General features: G+C 45.2%; 1 protein-coding gene across 2 annotated transcripts in view; it reads left to right on the top strand.

Moving 5' to 3' along the window:
* TMEM255A (transmembrane protein 255A) overlaps nucleotides 1-18,637 on the top strand; it is a 56,031-nt gene that overhangs the window by 17,456 nt on the left and 19,938 nt on the right. Inside the window, exons 4-8 of one of the 2 annotated variants that reach the window (XM_004685759.2) lie at nucleotides 1,782-1,871; nucleotides 9,480-9,548; nucleotides 10,946-11,017; nucleotides 11,416-11,504; nucleotides 18,313-18,475. In XM_004685759.2, the coding sequence (XP_004685816.1) occupies nucleotides 1,782-1,871; nucleotides 9,480-9,548; nucleotides 10,946-11,017; nucleotides 11,416-11,504; nucleotides 18,313-18,475 (483 nt within the window). The remainder of the gene's footprint in view (nucleotides 1-1,781; nucleotides 1,872-9,479; nucleotides 9,549-10,945; nucleotides 11,018-11,415; nucleotides 11,505-18,312; nucleotides 18,476-18,637) is intronic. The other variant, XM_004685760.2, reaches the window with a different exon arrangement.

Raw genomic sequence — 18,637 nt, 5'->3', positions numbered from 1 at the left:
GGCCTTTCCAGTCAGGCATTATCCTACAGTGCCATTGCTTTTGTGACTAATGTTGTCCCTGGATTATGGGTTACCACCATATATTCCTCTTTGATGCATAACATTTGAGGGCAAGTTTTCACAGAGGCTTCTTGCCCTTTAGGAGATTGAAATCTAGGGAATTTTGGTTAAGTGAACCCATGTACTTGATCATACAGAAGAAAAAATAAAATGATGAAGCCAACCTAAAGTGTTTCTATTTCCCATATCTCAAAGGTAAGTGTGTTGTAAAGTTGAGAGGATAGACGAGCACACAACAGAAGATAAAACTTAGAAAGTTTTACATCTTCGTGGGGACCCACAAGGGCAAGCTGTTGTATTTTCCTGTTTCAGCCTGAGAACACTTCCTAGAAGGCAAGGGAAGTAGGAACAGGCCAAATTGCAGGCATATTGCAGCTTTGTAGGCTTGTAAATCAAGGTGCCTGGTGAGTGTCAATGGTGCACTGATGAGACTCTCCCAGCACAAGTCTCTGTGGCATCTAGACTTTGATAATGGGGTCTGTTTAATCAGATAACACAATATCTCCAATGACAGCATTCCAACCATATGTTTTCACCCAGCAATGCTGGGGAATCATCCTCAGGGGACCCCTAATAGTTCTCTTCTTCCATTTCACCTGTACTACCACCCTGCCAGTTATATTACACGTTGGGCTTCAATTATTCAGAATAACGGGGGCGTTTTAATTGTAGAGCTGATCACAGCATAGTTGATAATGCCAATTTCTGACATCGTTCATCCATTATTTACCAATTCTCTGTAGTGCTATGAAGTGAAATTTATGGGGAGAGGTTTCTGAACAACTGAACGCTCCTTAGGGTGACCTTGACTTGGATTCCCTCCTTCTCCCTGGAGAGCAACTTAATGCCATGCTAGTTTCCCCTTTTCTTCTCCCAGGCGCCTTAAAGAAGAAAAACAATTAGGTTATTTTGAGGTTCTGAGGGTCAGCATGGGCAGATGCTCGGGCTTGGGCACTACCTATCCCTGTCCCTAGGGACACCTTGAAAGACTGGGCTGTTGTAGCACCTTGTAATGGAAAAGAAATTATTAGGAAAAAAAAATCTGTTATCTGATATGATCAGAGAATAGGACAATCTGAGGCAAGCAAACATTTTTCTTACTTGAAAATTTTTCACAGGCACTGCAGAGTTACCAGTTTCATCTCTTGTAAAACATCATTGACATTTAAATCTTAGTAAGTTGCATGTCTTTTCCTCAATGATGCAGAAGGCTATGGACTATTGCCTTCTGCATCACTGCCCACTTCATCAATGCCCATGACACCATCAAGTACTAGGAGTTGGGGAGAACTTTGACCGAGCACTTGGTGGGCACCAGGCTCATTTCCCCGCACTGATCCCCTGATTCTCAAATAAATAAAGTTTGAACAACAGGATGTCAGAAGTCCAACATTTTTCTAGAATGTAAGAACCACAGTCAAATTCTTCCATGAACAGCATGCCGGAGACCGGCAAGTCTCTTCTTCACTGGGTGCTCAAAGATTCAGAGAATTTCTTAACTTACCTGGAAATTGGAAAAGCATTTCTGTGGTTCCTCCTCTGCCTCCCTCTGCCATCCTCCCCCACCACTCCCACCCATTCTGTAGGACTAGAAAGACTGAAAAGAGCATCCTCCAGGTGAGAGAGCCCAGAGGTCTGCTTTGGCTGGCAGCCCCTTGGGGCTTGCCTGGGCTCCAGAAGCAGCAAGTGTGAAGGCTAACAGACATTTTGTTCCATTGCAGCTGGTGGCTTCTATCGTCTTTATCAGCTTTGGTGTGATTGCGGCCTTTTGTTGTGCTATAGTGGACGGAGTCTTTGCTGCCAGACACATTGTGAGTAATTTTTGTCCTGGGTGAATGTAAATAGGCAGTGCAACACATTGTGCAGGATGTGTCGTGAGGGGTACAGAAGGGGGAGAAGACCGGATCCTTTCCCCAAGGAGCTGACAGTCAATATAAGGCCACTTGTGGAACACAGGCTTCTACACAGGGATATCTGAGTGGCTTATCTTGGACCCCAGAGCTCGGGGAAGGCTTCCCAGTGGTGGTGGGGCTGGAGGTAGGCTTTGACTTATGGATAAAATTTGGAAAGGCAGAAGTAGGAACACTGACGCCTGGGGAAAGGCTTGGAATTGGAGTTGGGAGTGAGAAAGTGGAAAGAGAAAGTAGGAAGCCATATGACTTCCTGAATGTTTTGGCGGTTTCAAGAGCTGACCCCTCTCCACTTCATCAGGAACAAGTGCAGACCATGAGGACATAGTTCTGTTTTCTCAGCTACCACAGTCGTCCCCACGACAGTGTCTAAAGAACAGCGATAAGGTTGGGGGCCATTGCAAGCCCTGGAGCTAGCAGCACCCACTCAGCCCAGTCCTTTAGCTAAGATGCTTCCTGCTCTGGAGAAGCTGTGCTTTGAGAAAGGACCATTTTCACCTGAAGCTCAAACCTGGCTCCTGCCCTGGGGAAGTGTGGGGCTCAGGGGGCCCAAGTGGCTTTGAAAGGATCCTTCACTTCACTTCCCACACTTCCTGTTTCATACTGCTCCAGGCCACTGGCCCTCATGGGGCACAGTCGGCATGCAGACCCATCGTAGGTTCAGGGTTCCATCATCATAATATCATTTCTTTTCAAATCAGAAGTAAAACTCTGAACTCTCAGGTTGAAAAAATAAATTTAACCATACCATATTAGTGTGTATGTCTTTGTATGCCAATGGAATCATGAGATCTAATTAAAATGCATAAAATAATAGTTCCAAGATTTTCTAATCCAGGAAGGGGGTCCCAAAAGGCACAAGTGATTAACTCCCCAACGAAGTCATAATGTTGTCCTGTTGTGACCCAAAAACCACACTACAGAGTGGGTCACAGTGGCTTACTGAGCCCCACCACAAGGTTGAAAGTTCATTTCCCCCCACCACCAAACTGATGTCGAAAATGAAAAAAAAAAAAAAATCCCATGAACTAGTTGGAAATTGTTTTCTAAAACAATTGAATTTGACCAAAATTGTACTATTAGACTATTTTGTGGCTCAAGTGCTGTTACTCTACTTCAGTCATTAGCTCACAGTCATTGGTACTGAAGGAAGTGTCATGGGTGTGTCTGGGAGGGAGGAGGGATGATGTTCATCTCATTTCACTTCCAACTTGCTGTGGGATCCTCCTGCCAGGTGCAAACATCAGCCTCAAGCATTTGCCCAGATTAGAGGAATATGAGGTGCTCAGAGGAATGCACATGGTCAGCACGGCCACCTGGGCAGTCTCTGAAATGGCGTCTCAGTAGGTTGTTTCTGAGCAGGGGTGAAAATGAGGGGTGGGAGAGAGAGGGACCCTTTTTCCAGTGTTCTTTCAAGGCCAGACATACAAATGTCTGTATATCAGACATCACCCTGCTGATTCCAGCAGCTATCTTTTCCTTCCTAAAACAGCAAATAACACATAAAGAAGTGTTTATATCCACAATCCTACCATCCTATCTAATATAGCAGTTTTCATCAGTTTTGCATATAACCCTCAAGTATATACATATTTCTGTAGCATGTTTGTAATCAGCTAGAGGATGTATGCTCTTTTGTATTCAACAGGAGCCATCTTAATAACAATAATTCCTTGTTTTTGTGTAGGGCATGTAGTTTTCAGTGTACCTTCACATCTGTTATCTCATTTGAGACCCACAGCAATCCTATGAGATATGTAGGGCAGGCATTATTATCCCCATTTGACAATCAGTATTCACTCTGAGGCGGTCTCCATGGCAACCCCTGGCCTAGTGGTCAAGAAGCCTACAGTAGATTTTGATGGTATCGTGAGCTAAAATGACTCTTTTCTTTCCCTCCTCCTCTTGCTCCTAATCTTATTTTTAAAAATAGCTTTATTGAGATGTAATTCACATCTCACACAATTCACCTATTTGAGGTTTACACTTCAAGGCTTAGTATATTCAATTATGTGCAAACTATCACCTTGTCTACTTCATTTGATTTTCATCATCCTCCAAAGAAGCCTCATCCCCACTAGCTACCACTTCCTATCCTCCTGATTCCTCCCATGCCTAGGCAACTTTCAATCTATGTGCTTCCTTCATAGATTTCCCCTGTATCATTAACATTTCATTTAATTGCATCATATAATAGGTGATCTTTATGACCTGACTTCTGTCACTATGTTTTCCAGCTATCCATGATGTAGTATGTTTCTGTTTATAGCCTAATAATATTCCACTTGTATATAAATCACATTGTTGTGCTCATTCACCAGGTGATGGATGTTTGGGTTGTTTTCACCATTTGGGTATTATAATAAAAATAATTCTGTTACAGACCTTTGTGAACAAGTTTTTATGTGGACATATGTTTCCATTTTCCTTGGTCATATACCTAGGAGTAGAATTACTGGTTCACATGGTGACTACATTTAACCTTTGATAAACTCCCAGACAGTTTTCCAAAATGCCTATTCCATTTTACATTCCCACTGGAAATGTATGTATTCTACTTTCTCCACATTCTTGTCAACTGTTTTAATTACCTGATGTTTAAATTCTAGGGATCCTGGTGGTTATCTCATTGTGTTCTTTATTTCTCATGACAGTTTCATTTACATTTCACTGACTCTCTTAATGTTTTTGATGACTGGCTTCAGTCAAAGACAATGGGGAAAATCTAAATTATACTTCTGAGAGTTTCCTTTAACGATAACTTATCTGCTTCTGTCTGATTCTGATCATCTATACTCTCTGTGGTCAATAATCTGCAGTAGAGTATTTAACTCAGGGATTTGGAGTCAAGTTGAATGGATCTTTATGAAAACCTTTCTGTTTTTACTGTACCTGCTCTAAGACATTTGCCAGTCCTCATTGATACACAGGGAGTTTTGAAGAAGGAGGCTTTACTAATCTATAGCAGTGTATGTTGGCCAGTTTAAATGAAAGGCACATTTGGGTGTACCACTTGGGTTAGCTTAGTGCCAGACTTTCTGGTTTTTTTAAAAAATATATTTAAAAAACATATATATGTATGTGTATATATATATATATATGTGTGTGTGTGTGTGTGTGTGTGTGTGTGTGTGTATATGCACTGTTGTTCATTTTTATACAATGCTTAATTTATCCTCTCAAGTATAATAGCCATAGTTTCCACCACTGAGTCACCTGTGAATCATCACCAAAGTCCCTTGTCATCCCTCCCCTGTCTTGATACCTCTCCCTTCTCCTCCCCTACTGTATATCTCTGGTTTATAATTTGTCTGCTAGTTTTGTCTTCCCCCCGACCCCTTGTTTAGCTTCCCTTTATACCTCCTATAAGTGAAACCATCTGATATTTTTCTTCTTCTGACTTCTTTCACTGAGCATAATGCCTTCCAGCTCCATCCATGTTACTGTGAATGGCAAGACTTTATCTTTTTTATTGCCGAGTAGTATTCCATTATGTACATATACCACATCTTGATACATTCACCTGTTCTGGATATTTAGGTTGTTTCCATATCTTAGCTATTGTAAATAGTGCTGTGATGAGCATAGGAGTGCAGGTTTCCTTTTTAATTAATGTTTTTGGGTTCTTTGGGTAGATTCCTAAGGTGGAATTGCTGGGTCATATGGTAGATCCATTTTTAGTAATTTGAGGATCCTCCTCACAGCTTTCCATAGTGGTTATACCAGATTTCATTCCCACCAGCAATGTTAAAGGATTCCTTTTTCTTCACATCCTCACCAGCATTTCAAAAAGCATTGTTAGCTTTTTTTAATGTGAACCATTGATACTGGTGCGAGGTGACATCTCATTGTGGTTTTGATTTGCATTTCTCTGATTATAAGTGATGTTGAGTTTTTTTCATGTGCCTGTTGGCCATCTGCATTTCCTTCTTGGAGAAGTATCTTTCTAGCTCTTCTGCCCATTTTTGACTGGATTCTTTGTTTTTGTTGTTGTTGTTAAGTTGTGTAAGCTCACTGTAGATCTTTGATATTAGTTCCTTACCAGTTGTGTGGAGTGCAGATATTTTCTCCCAGTCCATAGTGTGTCTCTTCATCTTGGATATAGTCTCCTTTGCTTTGCAGAAACTTTTTAGTTTGATATAGTCCCAACTGTTTATCTTTTCTTTCATATTCTTTGCTTCAGGGGATGTCTTGGAAGGTATTTCTGACATGTAGGTCATGGAATGTATTGCCTATGTTTTCTTCTATGTAGTGCATGGTTTCAGTCTCACATTTACATTTTTTATCCATTTTGAGTGGGGCTTTGCGTATGGTGTAAGGCAGTACCCCGCTTTCGTTCTTCTGCATGTAGAGGCCCAGCACCATTTATTGAAGAGACTATCCTTGTTCCAGGGCACATTTTTTGCTCCTTTGTCATAAAGTAGTTGTCCACATATATGTGAATGCCAGATTTTCTGTTATAGAGGCCCTTTAACATCATCTTGCCCTGATTTTTGCCTTGGATGGATATGAACTTTCTCTTTAGATGTACTATCTTACACATCCTACAAAATGTGTCTTGTTATTTCTCTCTCTTGTCTTCTATCTCCTTCCTTTCCCCTTTCCTCGTATAGCCATTAACTAGCTATGAGTCACTTCTCTGGCTTGTGCCATCATTTCTTCCTGTTACAAACGGTTATAATCACCCTCTACCTCTCAGCACTAGCGTGAGGACTAATGGCTGTGAACTAATAGGTATGAGCATGTCCTAATAAGGCCTTTCAGAGTAGACACTCAAAGCAATTTCCATTTGTATCCCTTTACTCCAGGGTCAGTGGCTCTGCAGATTAAAAAGGTTGCTAAGCCCTGGCTCAGTGATCTTTTCCTATTTCTCAGTTGCATGGGCTTGTGTATCCTCTGAGGTTTCAATATAGGATAGCAGCCCGAGGCAGCGAATGGGCAACCATTACGATGTCTGCCTTTATTTAGAGCTGTTGGTGGCTGAATGCTTTTTGTTAAGTCAGCCAGGAGGCCTATGACCAGCTCATCAGGCCTCCCCTTCGCTGGGATAATAATAATCTGCCATTACCCAATACAGAACTGTGGGTAATAAAATAGAGGCTGGATAAGCCACCTAGTATTAGCAGACCCATACATGGAAAATAAACCCTGCTGTGTGTGAACCTGGAAACCCTCATTTATTTTTGGGAAGGATTTATTTATTTATGCATACAGAACTGGGGTACAGGCCAGAGGTGTAGGGACAGTGAGAGGATTTGCCAGAGACAGAGTGGGGGGCAGAACAGGCAGATTAATGAAGTACATTGCTGAGGGGAGCAATGGACAAGACAGGAGAGGTCTGCTGTGCCATATGGGTCACCTCCCTGGCGGGGGATCAAACTTGTGCTGTCCAGGCTGCAGATAGCTTCACAGTGTTGCACCACCAGGGAGCGCCCAGCCCTCATTCTTTTTAAAAAAGATTAATTTATTTATGCATACAAGAGCTGGGGTGTAGGCCAGAGGTGCAGGGTGCATTGGGGGTGGTGGTTAGATGATTCACCAGAGACGGAGTAGGGAGCAGAACATGCAGATCCACTGAAATACGCTGCTGAGGGAAGCAGCAGGCAAGACAGGAGATGTCTGCTTGGCCATGGGGGGGTCACCTCCCTGGGCGGGGATTGAGCTCGTGCTGTAGAGGCTGATGACAGTTTCATAGTGCTGAGACGTGACCCCCTTGCACCAATGAAGGCCCCCTCATTCATTTTTAGTTTTACTTCAAGCTAGGCCTACAGGGAACATACTTTCAGAACACCAAGCAGCCAGGAGTTCATGTAGAAGCAGCTGGTGGAAAATCTTAAGCGCTTAATGGGGCAAAGGGTTGGAAGGCAGACACAGGAGATGCTAAATGACATGTGCGTGGGCAAAGCCACCAGGAGCGAGGTGAGGTAGGACAGTGGTGAGCAATAGGTCAGTTTCCTCTACCAGGGTACTTTAGCCAACCCCCCGAGAGCGGTTTGCATACACTGCTTGTCCTGCCCTCATCTGCTTTGGGCAGAAGACCCCCTTACCACTCAGGATGTTACCATCCCCCTGAAAGTGAACAGCATCCGTTGCCTGCAAACTTCTGGGCAGCACTGGATTGTCTGTTTGTCCCCAATGCCCATGTCTGAGACCTCCCCAAACCAGGAAGCTGGCCAAATTAGCAAGGTAAATCAACTGCCCTCGAGCCCCATGTTAGTTTTGTGGGCCTTAGCAGTATTTTTGGAGTTCACCTGTCTTTATCTAATCTGCATAGTTGAATGAAAATGGCTCATAGTTCAGTTGAGTTAAAATCTACTGCAGTTTCAAGGCATAGCCTTAGAATGGAATCTGTTCCCTGAAAGGCGAAGAGCAGAAGCCTGAGGTATTGATGCAAAACAGGATAGAGGACATTTTTTCCCTTTTGGTTATTTCTAGTTAAAGTTGGTATAAGACATTGATTTTTTTGATCTTCTTTGAACTGATTATAAATCATTTTTTAAATTGGAAGTGTTTTAAAATGCCATTTACCCACCACAACACTACTGCTTAAAATGTGGATATGTTTATGTTGTCTTTTCTTGTTTTGCACCTGTGAAACTATAAGGTGCTTTCATTTGGCAGTCTAACTTGAGTTATTGTAACTTATTTCATAATACCTAATTATAATTTTGAAAATACGAACACAAATCAAAGGCAGTCTGAGTGGCGGTCCACCCCTGGTGCTCTCAACCTCCTTCTGGAAACGTCGTAGCAGTGGCGGCAGCAGGGAGTCCATGTTGGCCAGCACTGGTTATCAGACCTCAGTGGTGGAGCTGGGTGCTCTCCCTTTGGGAATGTGATGTTGTGATAACCTGAAGTTTTGAATCTTGTATTCTCTGGGGACTCTTTGCAAGAAGACAGACTAGAAAGAAAACCAGAAAGGAAAGTTCGAGAAACCCATTTTTCAGTCAGTTTCCTCATTTCTCGTTATGCCAGGGGCCTGATAGGGAGCAGTTATCACAACATTCTTATGTGATCCTCACTTTCCCAGACACACTAGATGGGCAACCTTCAGAAATTAATCACCCCAGTGCAGGCTGTGGTGAAAGTGCGTGCACTGAGCGTATGACTGTGTGCAAGCGCACGTGTGTATTCAAATCTAGTTTCATAATTCTCTTTTTTTTAAGGTTTATTTTTTTATGCATACAGAACTGGGGTACAGGCCAGAGGTACAGTGGAAGTGAGAGGCTTCACCAGAGAACAGAACAGGCAGAGTGGGGCGCAGAACAGGCAGATCAACAAAGTACACTGCTGAGGGGAACAGCGGGCGTGTCAGGAGAGGTCTCCTGTGCCATGTGGGTCACCTCTGGGGCCGGGGATCAAACGTGCATTGAGGTGGCTGCTGGCGGCTGCGGCTGGCTTGCAGTGCTATGCTTTAACCCACTGTGCCACCAGGGAGGGCCCTCTCAGAATTCTTGCTGTTTCATTTTCCAAAGCCAAAATGCCTTTGGCTTGGTGTTTTTCTTTCAGGATTTGAAACCACTCTATGCTAACCGGTGCCACTATGTCCCCAAGACATCCCAGAAGGAAGCTGAGGAGGTGAGTCAGAATAAAGTTCAATGTGTTACCTTTTGGGAAAGTCTCCAGTTCTGCTTGAAATCCCCCTTTGACTCCTTTCCACAGGCCTGAGGTTTGCTGCTGAGTGTCTTTGGTTCATTTGTTCAGTGGGTCAGAGTAGTACTAATGAGGCCATGGTCTGGAGCCTCACAAGGCCTAATCAGATTTACTTTGTTCTGTGGCCACAGGCTGCCCTCTGACCCCAGCTGGCAGCTCTCAGCACATGTCTTTGATCCCAAGAGGGACAGATGAGAGTTCAGAGGCCACACACAGGGCATGCCTGGCCCCACATCTATTGATGATGCTTCAGTTACCTGGATTCGGTTCTCTGCTAGAAGAAAACCGGGAGCTGAGGTGCGAGTCTGGGACTAAGGAGGCAGAGTCTGAACCTCAAACGCATGAGGGGTCAGGAAGCCAAATGAGGGTAACCAACAACCTAAGTCCTTTGAGACTCTGAGGAGGCTGCACTGTCAGCCTGGCTCAACTTGTGACCCCCCAAGAGGCTAGTCTGATAATACGCAAGAGCAGCTCTTGGTGGGGTGGGGGAATGAGTGTACCTGTCACGCGTATTTCTCCGGTTCTGAGTCATCTTATGCTATGCTAGAGGCTGTGGGCTGTGAGGTGAGGCCTGATTCCAGGGCATTTGGACAGAACTTTTCATTTCAGTACACAGTAATTCCTCCTCAGCCCAGAGATTGCTTTAATATGAAACTCTACTGAAAGCTTCTTAGGAATCTTGACAGTCTGGTACTCTGTCCACCTCAGACCGGCAATGTTCACTTAGGAAAATGATAAACTTGTGGTTTCGGGAACATGTAAAATGGCCACAGCGGCGCAATGTCAAGGCAGCCATTTCACCTCAAATACAATGTCAGTGGCATCCATGAAGTTAGACAAAGCAATGAACCTGTTCCCGAGGCATCAGACTAACAGATTCTATGATGGCTGTGCCATCCACTTACCGCTCCCCTTTTACCCTAATCACAGATCTTCCCTTTTTCTAAGTATTCTCAGATTAAAAGAAATAGAAATGTGTACTTAACAATAGCTCATCAGAAACGCAATGAGCATCTGAAGGACCCAGTATACAAACATTTGCCCACTGACCAGGAATATTCTCTGTAACACAGCACTTCATTACATCCACATGGGGGAGAGAGCTTGGAAAATTTCTTACAAACAAGTGATGGTAAATGGAAACCAGTGTTTTATATATATTGCAAACTCAAGATGTAGAAAGTGTCATGGCTTTTCTCTTGATTTCATTGTAATAACTTTCTGGTGTTAAGTTGGTGACTGTAAAAAAGAAAATATTAATTTTGACTTCCGCAGGTTCACTTGTAACCCTGGTCCCCCTAACCCTATCTTTCCTGTATAAGGTTATAAGTTCCTCAACCAAAAATTCTCCTTCCACGAGGGTTATGAGGAACCTTACCCAGGCAGCTAGAGAGGTACTATCGTACTTCAGAGTGCATGTGTTGGCCCCTCCATCTTCCTCCCCCCCAACCCCCTTGCCCTGAGCTCCCCTCCCCTCGTATCCTTATTTCCTACCATCCATTTACTCTTCTGTCCATCTTTCCATCCATCCTGCTTCCTCTCCATCTTCACCCTTCACAGATGGGGCACTGAGGATGGTGGCTGAGGCTGAACACAAGTCCAGCTACACGGTGACTTGCCTCATGCACCGCTTCAACCGCCCCTGCCCAGCCCAAGCACTCTCATGCGTTGGTGTGTTCATTGCACAGCCATCCTCACCATTTCCATCATTCACTAACGCACTGTTCTAAGCCCAGCGGGCCCGGCCTGCCTTCCAGTGCCAGCTTATCTGTTGGCTGCTGTGTGCCCTCAGGTGAACTGCCCTCATCTCAGCCGTGGATTCTGCACACCTCGCATCCGGGGCAACACCTGCTTCTGCTGTGACCTCTACAACTGTGGCAAGTAAGTGCTGAGTCCCCGGGCACAAAATAATGCTTTGAACACCAGGGTACTAGAAGGACTGGGGAGGGGACACACAGGAGGGACCAGAGCAGCAGAAGACATTGGCCCGTCGATAGATTTCAGCTAACCTAACAGGGGCACTTGCCTTCTCTGGGCCAGGCATCATGCCACATGCTTCAATATGTGATCTCATTTCATTCTCACCTATGATGTATGTAGAACTATTAAGCTCCTGATGAGACACAGAGGAACGATGAGTAGCCCAAGGTCATTCAGAACATGAACGTGGTGGAGGTAGGGTTCAGACCCAGTTCAGCCTACGTCCAGGTTTAACAACATTCAACCAAGTTGCATACTTTCTCTATACCTGGCCCTGTTCTAGACACTAGAGATTCACCAGTAATAAAAGAAAATCTCGTCATCTCATGGGGCTTCTGTTGCATCAGGGAAGATGTCAGCCGACACATGCATATAGACTATGTCAAGTGTTGATCAAAGCACTGAAAAAAAATGAAGCAGGAAAGGTGGATGACGAGTGAGAGGGTGGGGGTGTGTGAGGGGTGTTAGAGCAGCCACAGAAGGCCTCTTTGTGGAGGTAACATTTGTGCAGAGAGCTGAGTGAGGTGAGTGGCCCACCCAGTGTCTCAGGCGTTTGAGGCAGAGGGACAGTAAGTTTAGGGGCACCGAGGCAGGAGCGGGCTTGAAACTTGTTCTGCTGCAACCACGCTGGTTCCCTGCCCTCCAATTGTGAACTATTATTCTTTCTTTCAAGACATACTTATGTGCTAAGAATACCGAGACTACTGCTAAGGAGCTTACGGACTAGTTGAAACAACAAGCATGTGAACATCTGGTTGCAATTTAGTATGATAGGGGTGGTGGGGACGTGCCAGGGGCCCTGCCCTCCAAATGACCGACAGAGTTGTGGGGGGGCGGGGTTGTGGCTGGGGGTGGGAGACAGTGTCAAGCAGGGGGTGATTTGAGAGCTGAGATTTAAAGGTTTAGTAGGGAGTTAGGAGACAAACCAAAACTGGGTGGAGGTGGGGATGGTAAAATGTGAAAGGCTCTGAGCAGCTTTGATGGTAGAGGTAGTTCTCTAGGTGGCAGGAGAGGCGAGTAGAGAGGTCAGATCAGATCATGGAGGACTCATTGGCTTGGGGAACAAATTTGGACTTGACCTGTAAACCTTTGAAGTGTACAAGGTGGAAGGTGGGTTTGAGTGGTTAGAGGTTGGAGGTAGCTCGGAGGCTAGTAGATGAGTCCAGGCCAAAGAGGCTCAGGGGCAGCAGAAAGCAAGGCGCGAGTTTAAGGGAAGTTTCGAAGGTGGCGTTAGCAGGAATGCATGAGCGAGTGGTGCAGAAAACTGAGCAGCTCTGCACGTGAGATGCGTCAGCCGCTCTGCCCTTGGGCAGGCTCAAGGCCTGAGTGCTGAGGGCCCAGAGAGGGGGAGGTAGGCAGGAGTTGGCAGAGGGGTCCTGTATGGAGCTGGACCCAGAGGGGTCACATGGATACAGTTGCCTCCTACGCTTAGTATTTGGGGGCCAGTTTCTCTGCTTTGAGGATCGAGAGCTCTCAGTCTGCTGTTGTTTCCATGCCTTGACTATGGTGAACGGTGCTGTGATAAACACAGGCGTGCAGCTAGCCTTTCGGGTCAATGTTCCTGCATCCTGCAGATAGATACCTAGGCGTGGAATTATTGGATCATATGGGAGATCTATTATTAATATTTTGAGAAACCTCCACACTCTTTTTCATAGAAATATGACTGTAGAATTGAGGCTACCAGGTGGGAGGCTGGGGGTTGGGGCAAAGGGGGAGAGGATGCAGTGGATTATGGTGGAGGATTATGGGTGCCTTGGTGGTGAGTGTCCCGTGGGAACATATATCTGAAGAGGGGTCCCTTGTAACCTCCCTTATAACCCTATAGGGTTATACCCTACAGCGCCATAAACCACTGTTACACCAAAACAAAAACAAAAAAGGAAAATCAAGGAGCTGTCAGACTGGAGCTCAGGGAGGAGGAGCAGAGAACACACTCCAGCCCTTCACCTGCTCAGCCTCATCTCCTTAAAAGTTTTGGCGGCTAAACTGTTTTGAGGTTCCTCAAACTGCTAAACATAGAGCTTCCCTACGACCCAGCAGTCCCACTCCTAGGTATCTACCCAAAAGACACAAAAACACTGACTGAAAAAGATACCTGTACCCCCACATTTATGCTGCTTTATTTACAATTGGAAAAACATGGAAGCAGCCCAAATGCCCAAAAGTGGATGACTGGATTAAAAAGAGGTGGTACATATACACAATGGAATATTACTCAGCAACCAAAAAAGAGGAACACATGTCTTTTGCAGCAACTTGGATGGAGCTGGAAAAGATCATGCTTAGTGAGATAAGCCAGAAAGAGAAAGAAAAATACCGGATGGTTTCACTCATAGCAGGAGTATAATGGACCAGGCGAGAAAATAACAAAAATAATGAACAGCCATATACCAGAGACATTCTGTGGGGGCGGAGTGGGGAATGGGATCAAAAGCGGGGGTGGGGGGAGGGAAATGCACGGGATTATGGTGATGGCACACGGGTGACTTGGTGATGGGAAACCCGCGGGGATTACAATCGAGATGGAAAAAAAATGTACAAAATGATGTAAAAATAAACTATTATAAAATAAAAAAAAGCTAATAAAAAAAGAAAAAAAAAGTTTTGGCGGCTGAGAAAGAAAAACATAAAGACTCAAATGAGGTTTGGGGATTGTCTGGGAGGTTCAATTATTCATGTTGTAATAATAACTAACACTTGCAGAGGACTTCCCTCTTAGCAGCGTGATGGAGAGCTGCACTTTGCAGCACAGGCCTTCCAAAGGAGAGGAAAGGAATGCAACAACGGGTCCTGGGGGATTGGGAGTATCTTGCTATCTTTCCCTTTGCCTCCCCTTACCCCTCTCGCCCCTGCTCTGGCCTTCCCTCTCTTTACCTCCTCCCTGTTCTGGACAGCCTCTCCTGACTTCTCTGGCCTGTTCCCCTCCCCTTTCCCATTTCATCACCTCCTAAGCAGGAGGGTGCTGGCCAGAGCACCAACCCAGCTGCCCCCCACCCCAGGGCTGAGAAGTGATTCCTCGCAGATATACCTTCCTCATAGCAATTAGGTATGTTTCTGGGAATGAACTGAATAAAGTAAATCCTACTTTAAGTTCCATTTAGCTGAGCCCCTAGGTGATTTTTGTTTTAAAGTGGAGACTCAAGCCCAATTTATCCTCCAATCAGTCTGATTTTCGTAATAACTGGCTATCTTACTTTCTTAAAGCAAGTTATGCCAGTATTGTCTTCAAGGCTCATAAGAAATGTTATGAGGAATTGCACTAAACTCAGGGCTCCCTAAAGGCAGAGAGCATGACTAAATCTTATCTTTATCCTCAGGCCCCAGCACAGGACCAGGCCTGAGTAAAGGCCTAAAGGAAAGGGAGTGACATTTGTTAAAATGAAACAGAAAGAACACCTTTTTCACCAAGAAAATTAAATATTGGAGTAGGCTGCTAAGAGAACATCAGTCAAGACCCTCATCCAAGTCTGTCGCAAAGATTCCAAGGGCAGGGCTACTAGAAAAGGATTTACTGAGCTTATCATCACTCATGAAACCACGGCCATGAAACTAGGCCAGAAACCACGGCCATGAAACTTAAGAGGTGATAATCCCATAAGAGAGGGAAGACTTTTTCCTCCACCAGAGACTTCCCGGACAGCACCAAAAAGTCTTAAACTCAAGAGCTAAATGTAGTTAACCACACATGTTCCTCATAATTGCTGCGTTGAGGAAACAGTGCCTCACAGCACTGACCCAGAGACAGGGGAGCAGGCTCACACCTCCTCAGGGGCACATCGCTCCGCCCCACCAACCTCAAGACCACCCGCGTCCCTTTGGCAACAAGCGTTCTGCGGCAGGGAGACTTTAATTCTGCCAAAGACATATTTGTTTTCCTCACACGAAGCTTATTTTTTAATCAAATGCCAGCTCCTCCAGTCCATTTCCTGGAAAGGAGGCCAAGATAAAAAAGTGGGAACAAAAATGTCAGCCCGTCATTCGTACAGTGCTACCGAAACAGAGTTTCCACTGTCCCCTAGAACCCACAGACCTTCTTTGACGTCAGGGGCAGTAAGGTTTTAATACCATAGATTATTCCTTTTAGTCTTGTACAGGAAGGTGGCCTTCTCTGGGACACAACCCCTCAGCATCTGGCTTCTCATAGTATTTCGCTCAGCTTTCGAGAGGTCAAGTCATTATCACTGGTTTTCAGTGTGTAACCAAAAGGAAATGGCGTGGTTTGTGAACTGCTTCAGCTGGTAATAAAATGAAAGCAGATCTCTTACTTTTCATTCACTCCTACCTTTGATAAGCTTTTATGGAGTGCCCACTATGTGCCAGGGACCTCTCTAGAAGAGTGGGCATTGATAAAACCTCATTTGCCCGTAAGGAATTCACTTTACCAGGGGGCGTGTGGGGGCGCTTAGATGGCTTTCCAGAATATGTGCCCCAGGATCAGGGTGAAGGGGTAGCTAGAGGCTGCTTGCTACCATTGCCTGTCCACCAAGACTTGGCAAATAATGCCAGGCCCCGACCGAGCAGCATAAGGCTGTCCTTTATCCAAGGTGTGCTGCCTCTAACACTTTGTGAGATGGGGACTGAAACACAGAGCGGTTATTGCTTTGTCCAGTCACACCCATTGAGTTAGTTGAGAGCAAGGAGCTGAAAGCCGGTATCGGATAATTAATCTCATGAGCAACACAATGATCCATCTTTGAACACAGTTATTCCCTCACTGAGTGTTCATTGATGGCTTATAATAACATTTCTGTCACTGTGCTAGAGGGAGACAAAAAAAAGATGCTAGGACATGACCCTTGCCCTCAGGAGGCTATTTACGCAGACTTCACCTCCGCCTTGGCCTTGGCCTTGGCTGTCTCTTTAGCACCTAGCACAGTATTCAGCAATGAGTAGGAGCTCCATAAAGATTGGATAAAATGAATAACCGAAATATGGACACATACAAAGCACCAGGCTAAGAGGAACAGACTGTCTGAGGCTGTGAGGCTTGTGAGTGGACACTGGGCTCCTTGAAGAGGGCACTAGACGAGTGAATCATGAACAGTGGGAGAGATAAGGACCAGCAGTGTACAGAAGGGGGCTTCTGAGCCAAGGTTTGGAATAAATAGCTAGACTGGCCAGTTTGGGACCCCTGGCAACTCCAGCCTACCTGGAATGTGGATTCCATATTGCAATCGGATTTGGGCCAACTGAAGAATTTGGTAACGGGGAACCATGGAAAGGTTTTGATTAAACAAATGGCTTCATTTAAAACACGTTTTAGGAAGCTTGATCTGCCAGTGGTAGAATCTGTCATGCAGGCTGGGCGTGGGGATGCAAAAGATAGAATTTCAGAGGAAGCTATGGCCCAAGACTGAATCAAATGGTATCATGAATCCCAAACACAAACAAAGCGCATTAATTTGCCAAACCCTAATCCAGATCCAGTATTAACATTATTTTGCTTTGTCACTCAGTAAAAAATTTCTGTTGCTGCTGCAGGTGTCCAAATTGAAACCAAACACATGTTCTCTAAATTAAGTGAATATTCCAGCATGACCCCATTTGTAGCCTGTGTCTTTCAAGCGTCTGTGTCTCCTAAGAATGGCATTCAAAGGTTTGGGTCATGTTGCCAGGGACTGGCGCCTGGAGGGGAAGATGCAACTGCGCGTTTTGGCAGGCCATTCCCCACGTGCTGGAGTGATGCTTCCATGCAACCTCTCACGGAACCCCTGGGCTCAGGAAGGCTGAGAATGGTGTTGAGGGTCAGCAGCAAATAAGTAACAGAGCCAGAATTCAACTCAGCGCGGCCCCAGAGTGCTGGCAGTTAACTGCCTATGTCTGTTCTCAGCCCGCCCTGGCATGTTAGCAGCACACACAGACCTGCTGGGGGAGCCAGAAGCCGACTCTCAAGCCTCTCCTGTGCTCCTGCACCCACACAATCAGCCCCCCCAGGTCTGCCCTTTTCAGGGGTGAGTCTTGTACAGTTGTGCCTTTTGGGGATAGTAAATAAGCTGTGCATCCTCTTTGCCCATCCCCAGACTGAGTGTATGTCCCACCATTCTGTTCCTTGGTAGGAATATTTTTTGCTTTAACTTTGGTCATTGATTTTACTTTATTTCTGTTGTTATTTTTTCAGTTGCAGTAACTTTGGTCAACATATTTGTTCGCATAGTAGAAGTATAGATTCTGTCCCTCAGGTGTTGTTAGTGCACCACACCTATCAGCAAGCCACCTGTACTCTTCCACCATAATCTGTTGTGCTGGGGTGCAGGAGTTTTTAATTAATGTTAATTTATATTAAAAAAAAAAACCCTAAAAAGAAATGTGACTATTCATCACTTGTGATGTGGCTGTGGGACTAAAGGAATAAATTTGTTAAATTCCTTCATTTTAATTAATCTAAGTTTAAATAGTTAAGTGAGACTAGTAGCTACCACATTAGCTCAGATTTAATGACTTCACATCTGACCTAGGAAGCATCAATTAACACTGGGATTAGTGATGGTAACAAGCGTGTCTCTGGCAGGTGGGGGTGCGCTGTGGATAACAAGCAGTCACGGTCTGATTTAGCGAAGCCTTGCTCCGAGAGCCGCATATCTGTGATGTCCCTTACCATGGCTCCTCACCTGCCCACCTATCTTTTTGCTGAGCTGCAAAAGGCTTGGCAGCCTTAGGGATCGCCTGATCCTGGGGGGCTGACCGCATTATTCTTCTCCCTGTCCAGCCGGGTGGAGATCACCGGCGGATACTACGAGTACATCGATGTCAGCAGCTGCCAGGACATCATCCACCTCTACCACCTGCTCTGGTCTGCCACCATCCTCAACATCGTCGGCCTGTTCCTCGGCATCATCACTGCTGCTGTCCTTGGAGGCTTTAAGGATATGGTAAGGAAGGAAGTGACTTTCTGTATCACAGAGACTCCAGACTCCTTCCAGGTAGGGATCAGGCTCGGTGTTTGGGAGGCAATGGGGACCCAGGTTTTAGAGAGAAGAATTAGAAACTTCAAGAATATAATTGCCTTCAAATATTTCCAGTTGAAGGAGCCA

The sequence above is a fragment of the Condylura cristata genome, unplaced genomic scaffold, assembly GCF_000260355.1.
Source record: "Condylura cristata isolate star-nosed mole 26May11 unplaced genomic scaffold, ConCri1.0 scaffold00019, whole genome shotgun sequence".
Classification (NCBI taxonomy): domain Eukaryota; kingdom Metazoa; phylum Chordata; class Mammalia; order Eulipotyphla; family Talpidae; genus Condylura; species Condylura cristata.
This window is presented reverse-complemented; position numbering and strand designations above follow the sequence as displayed.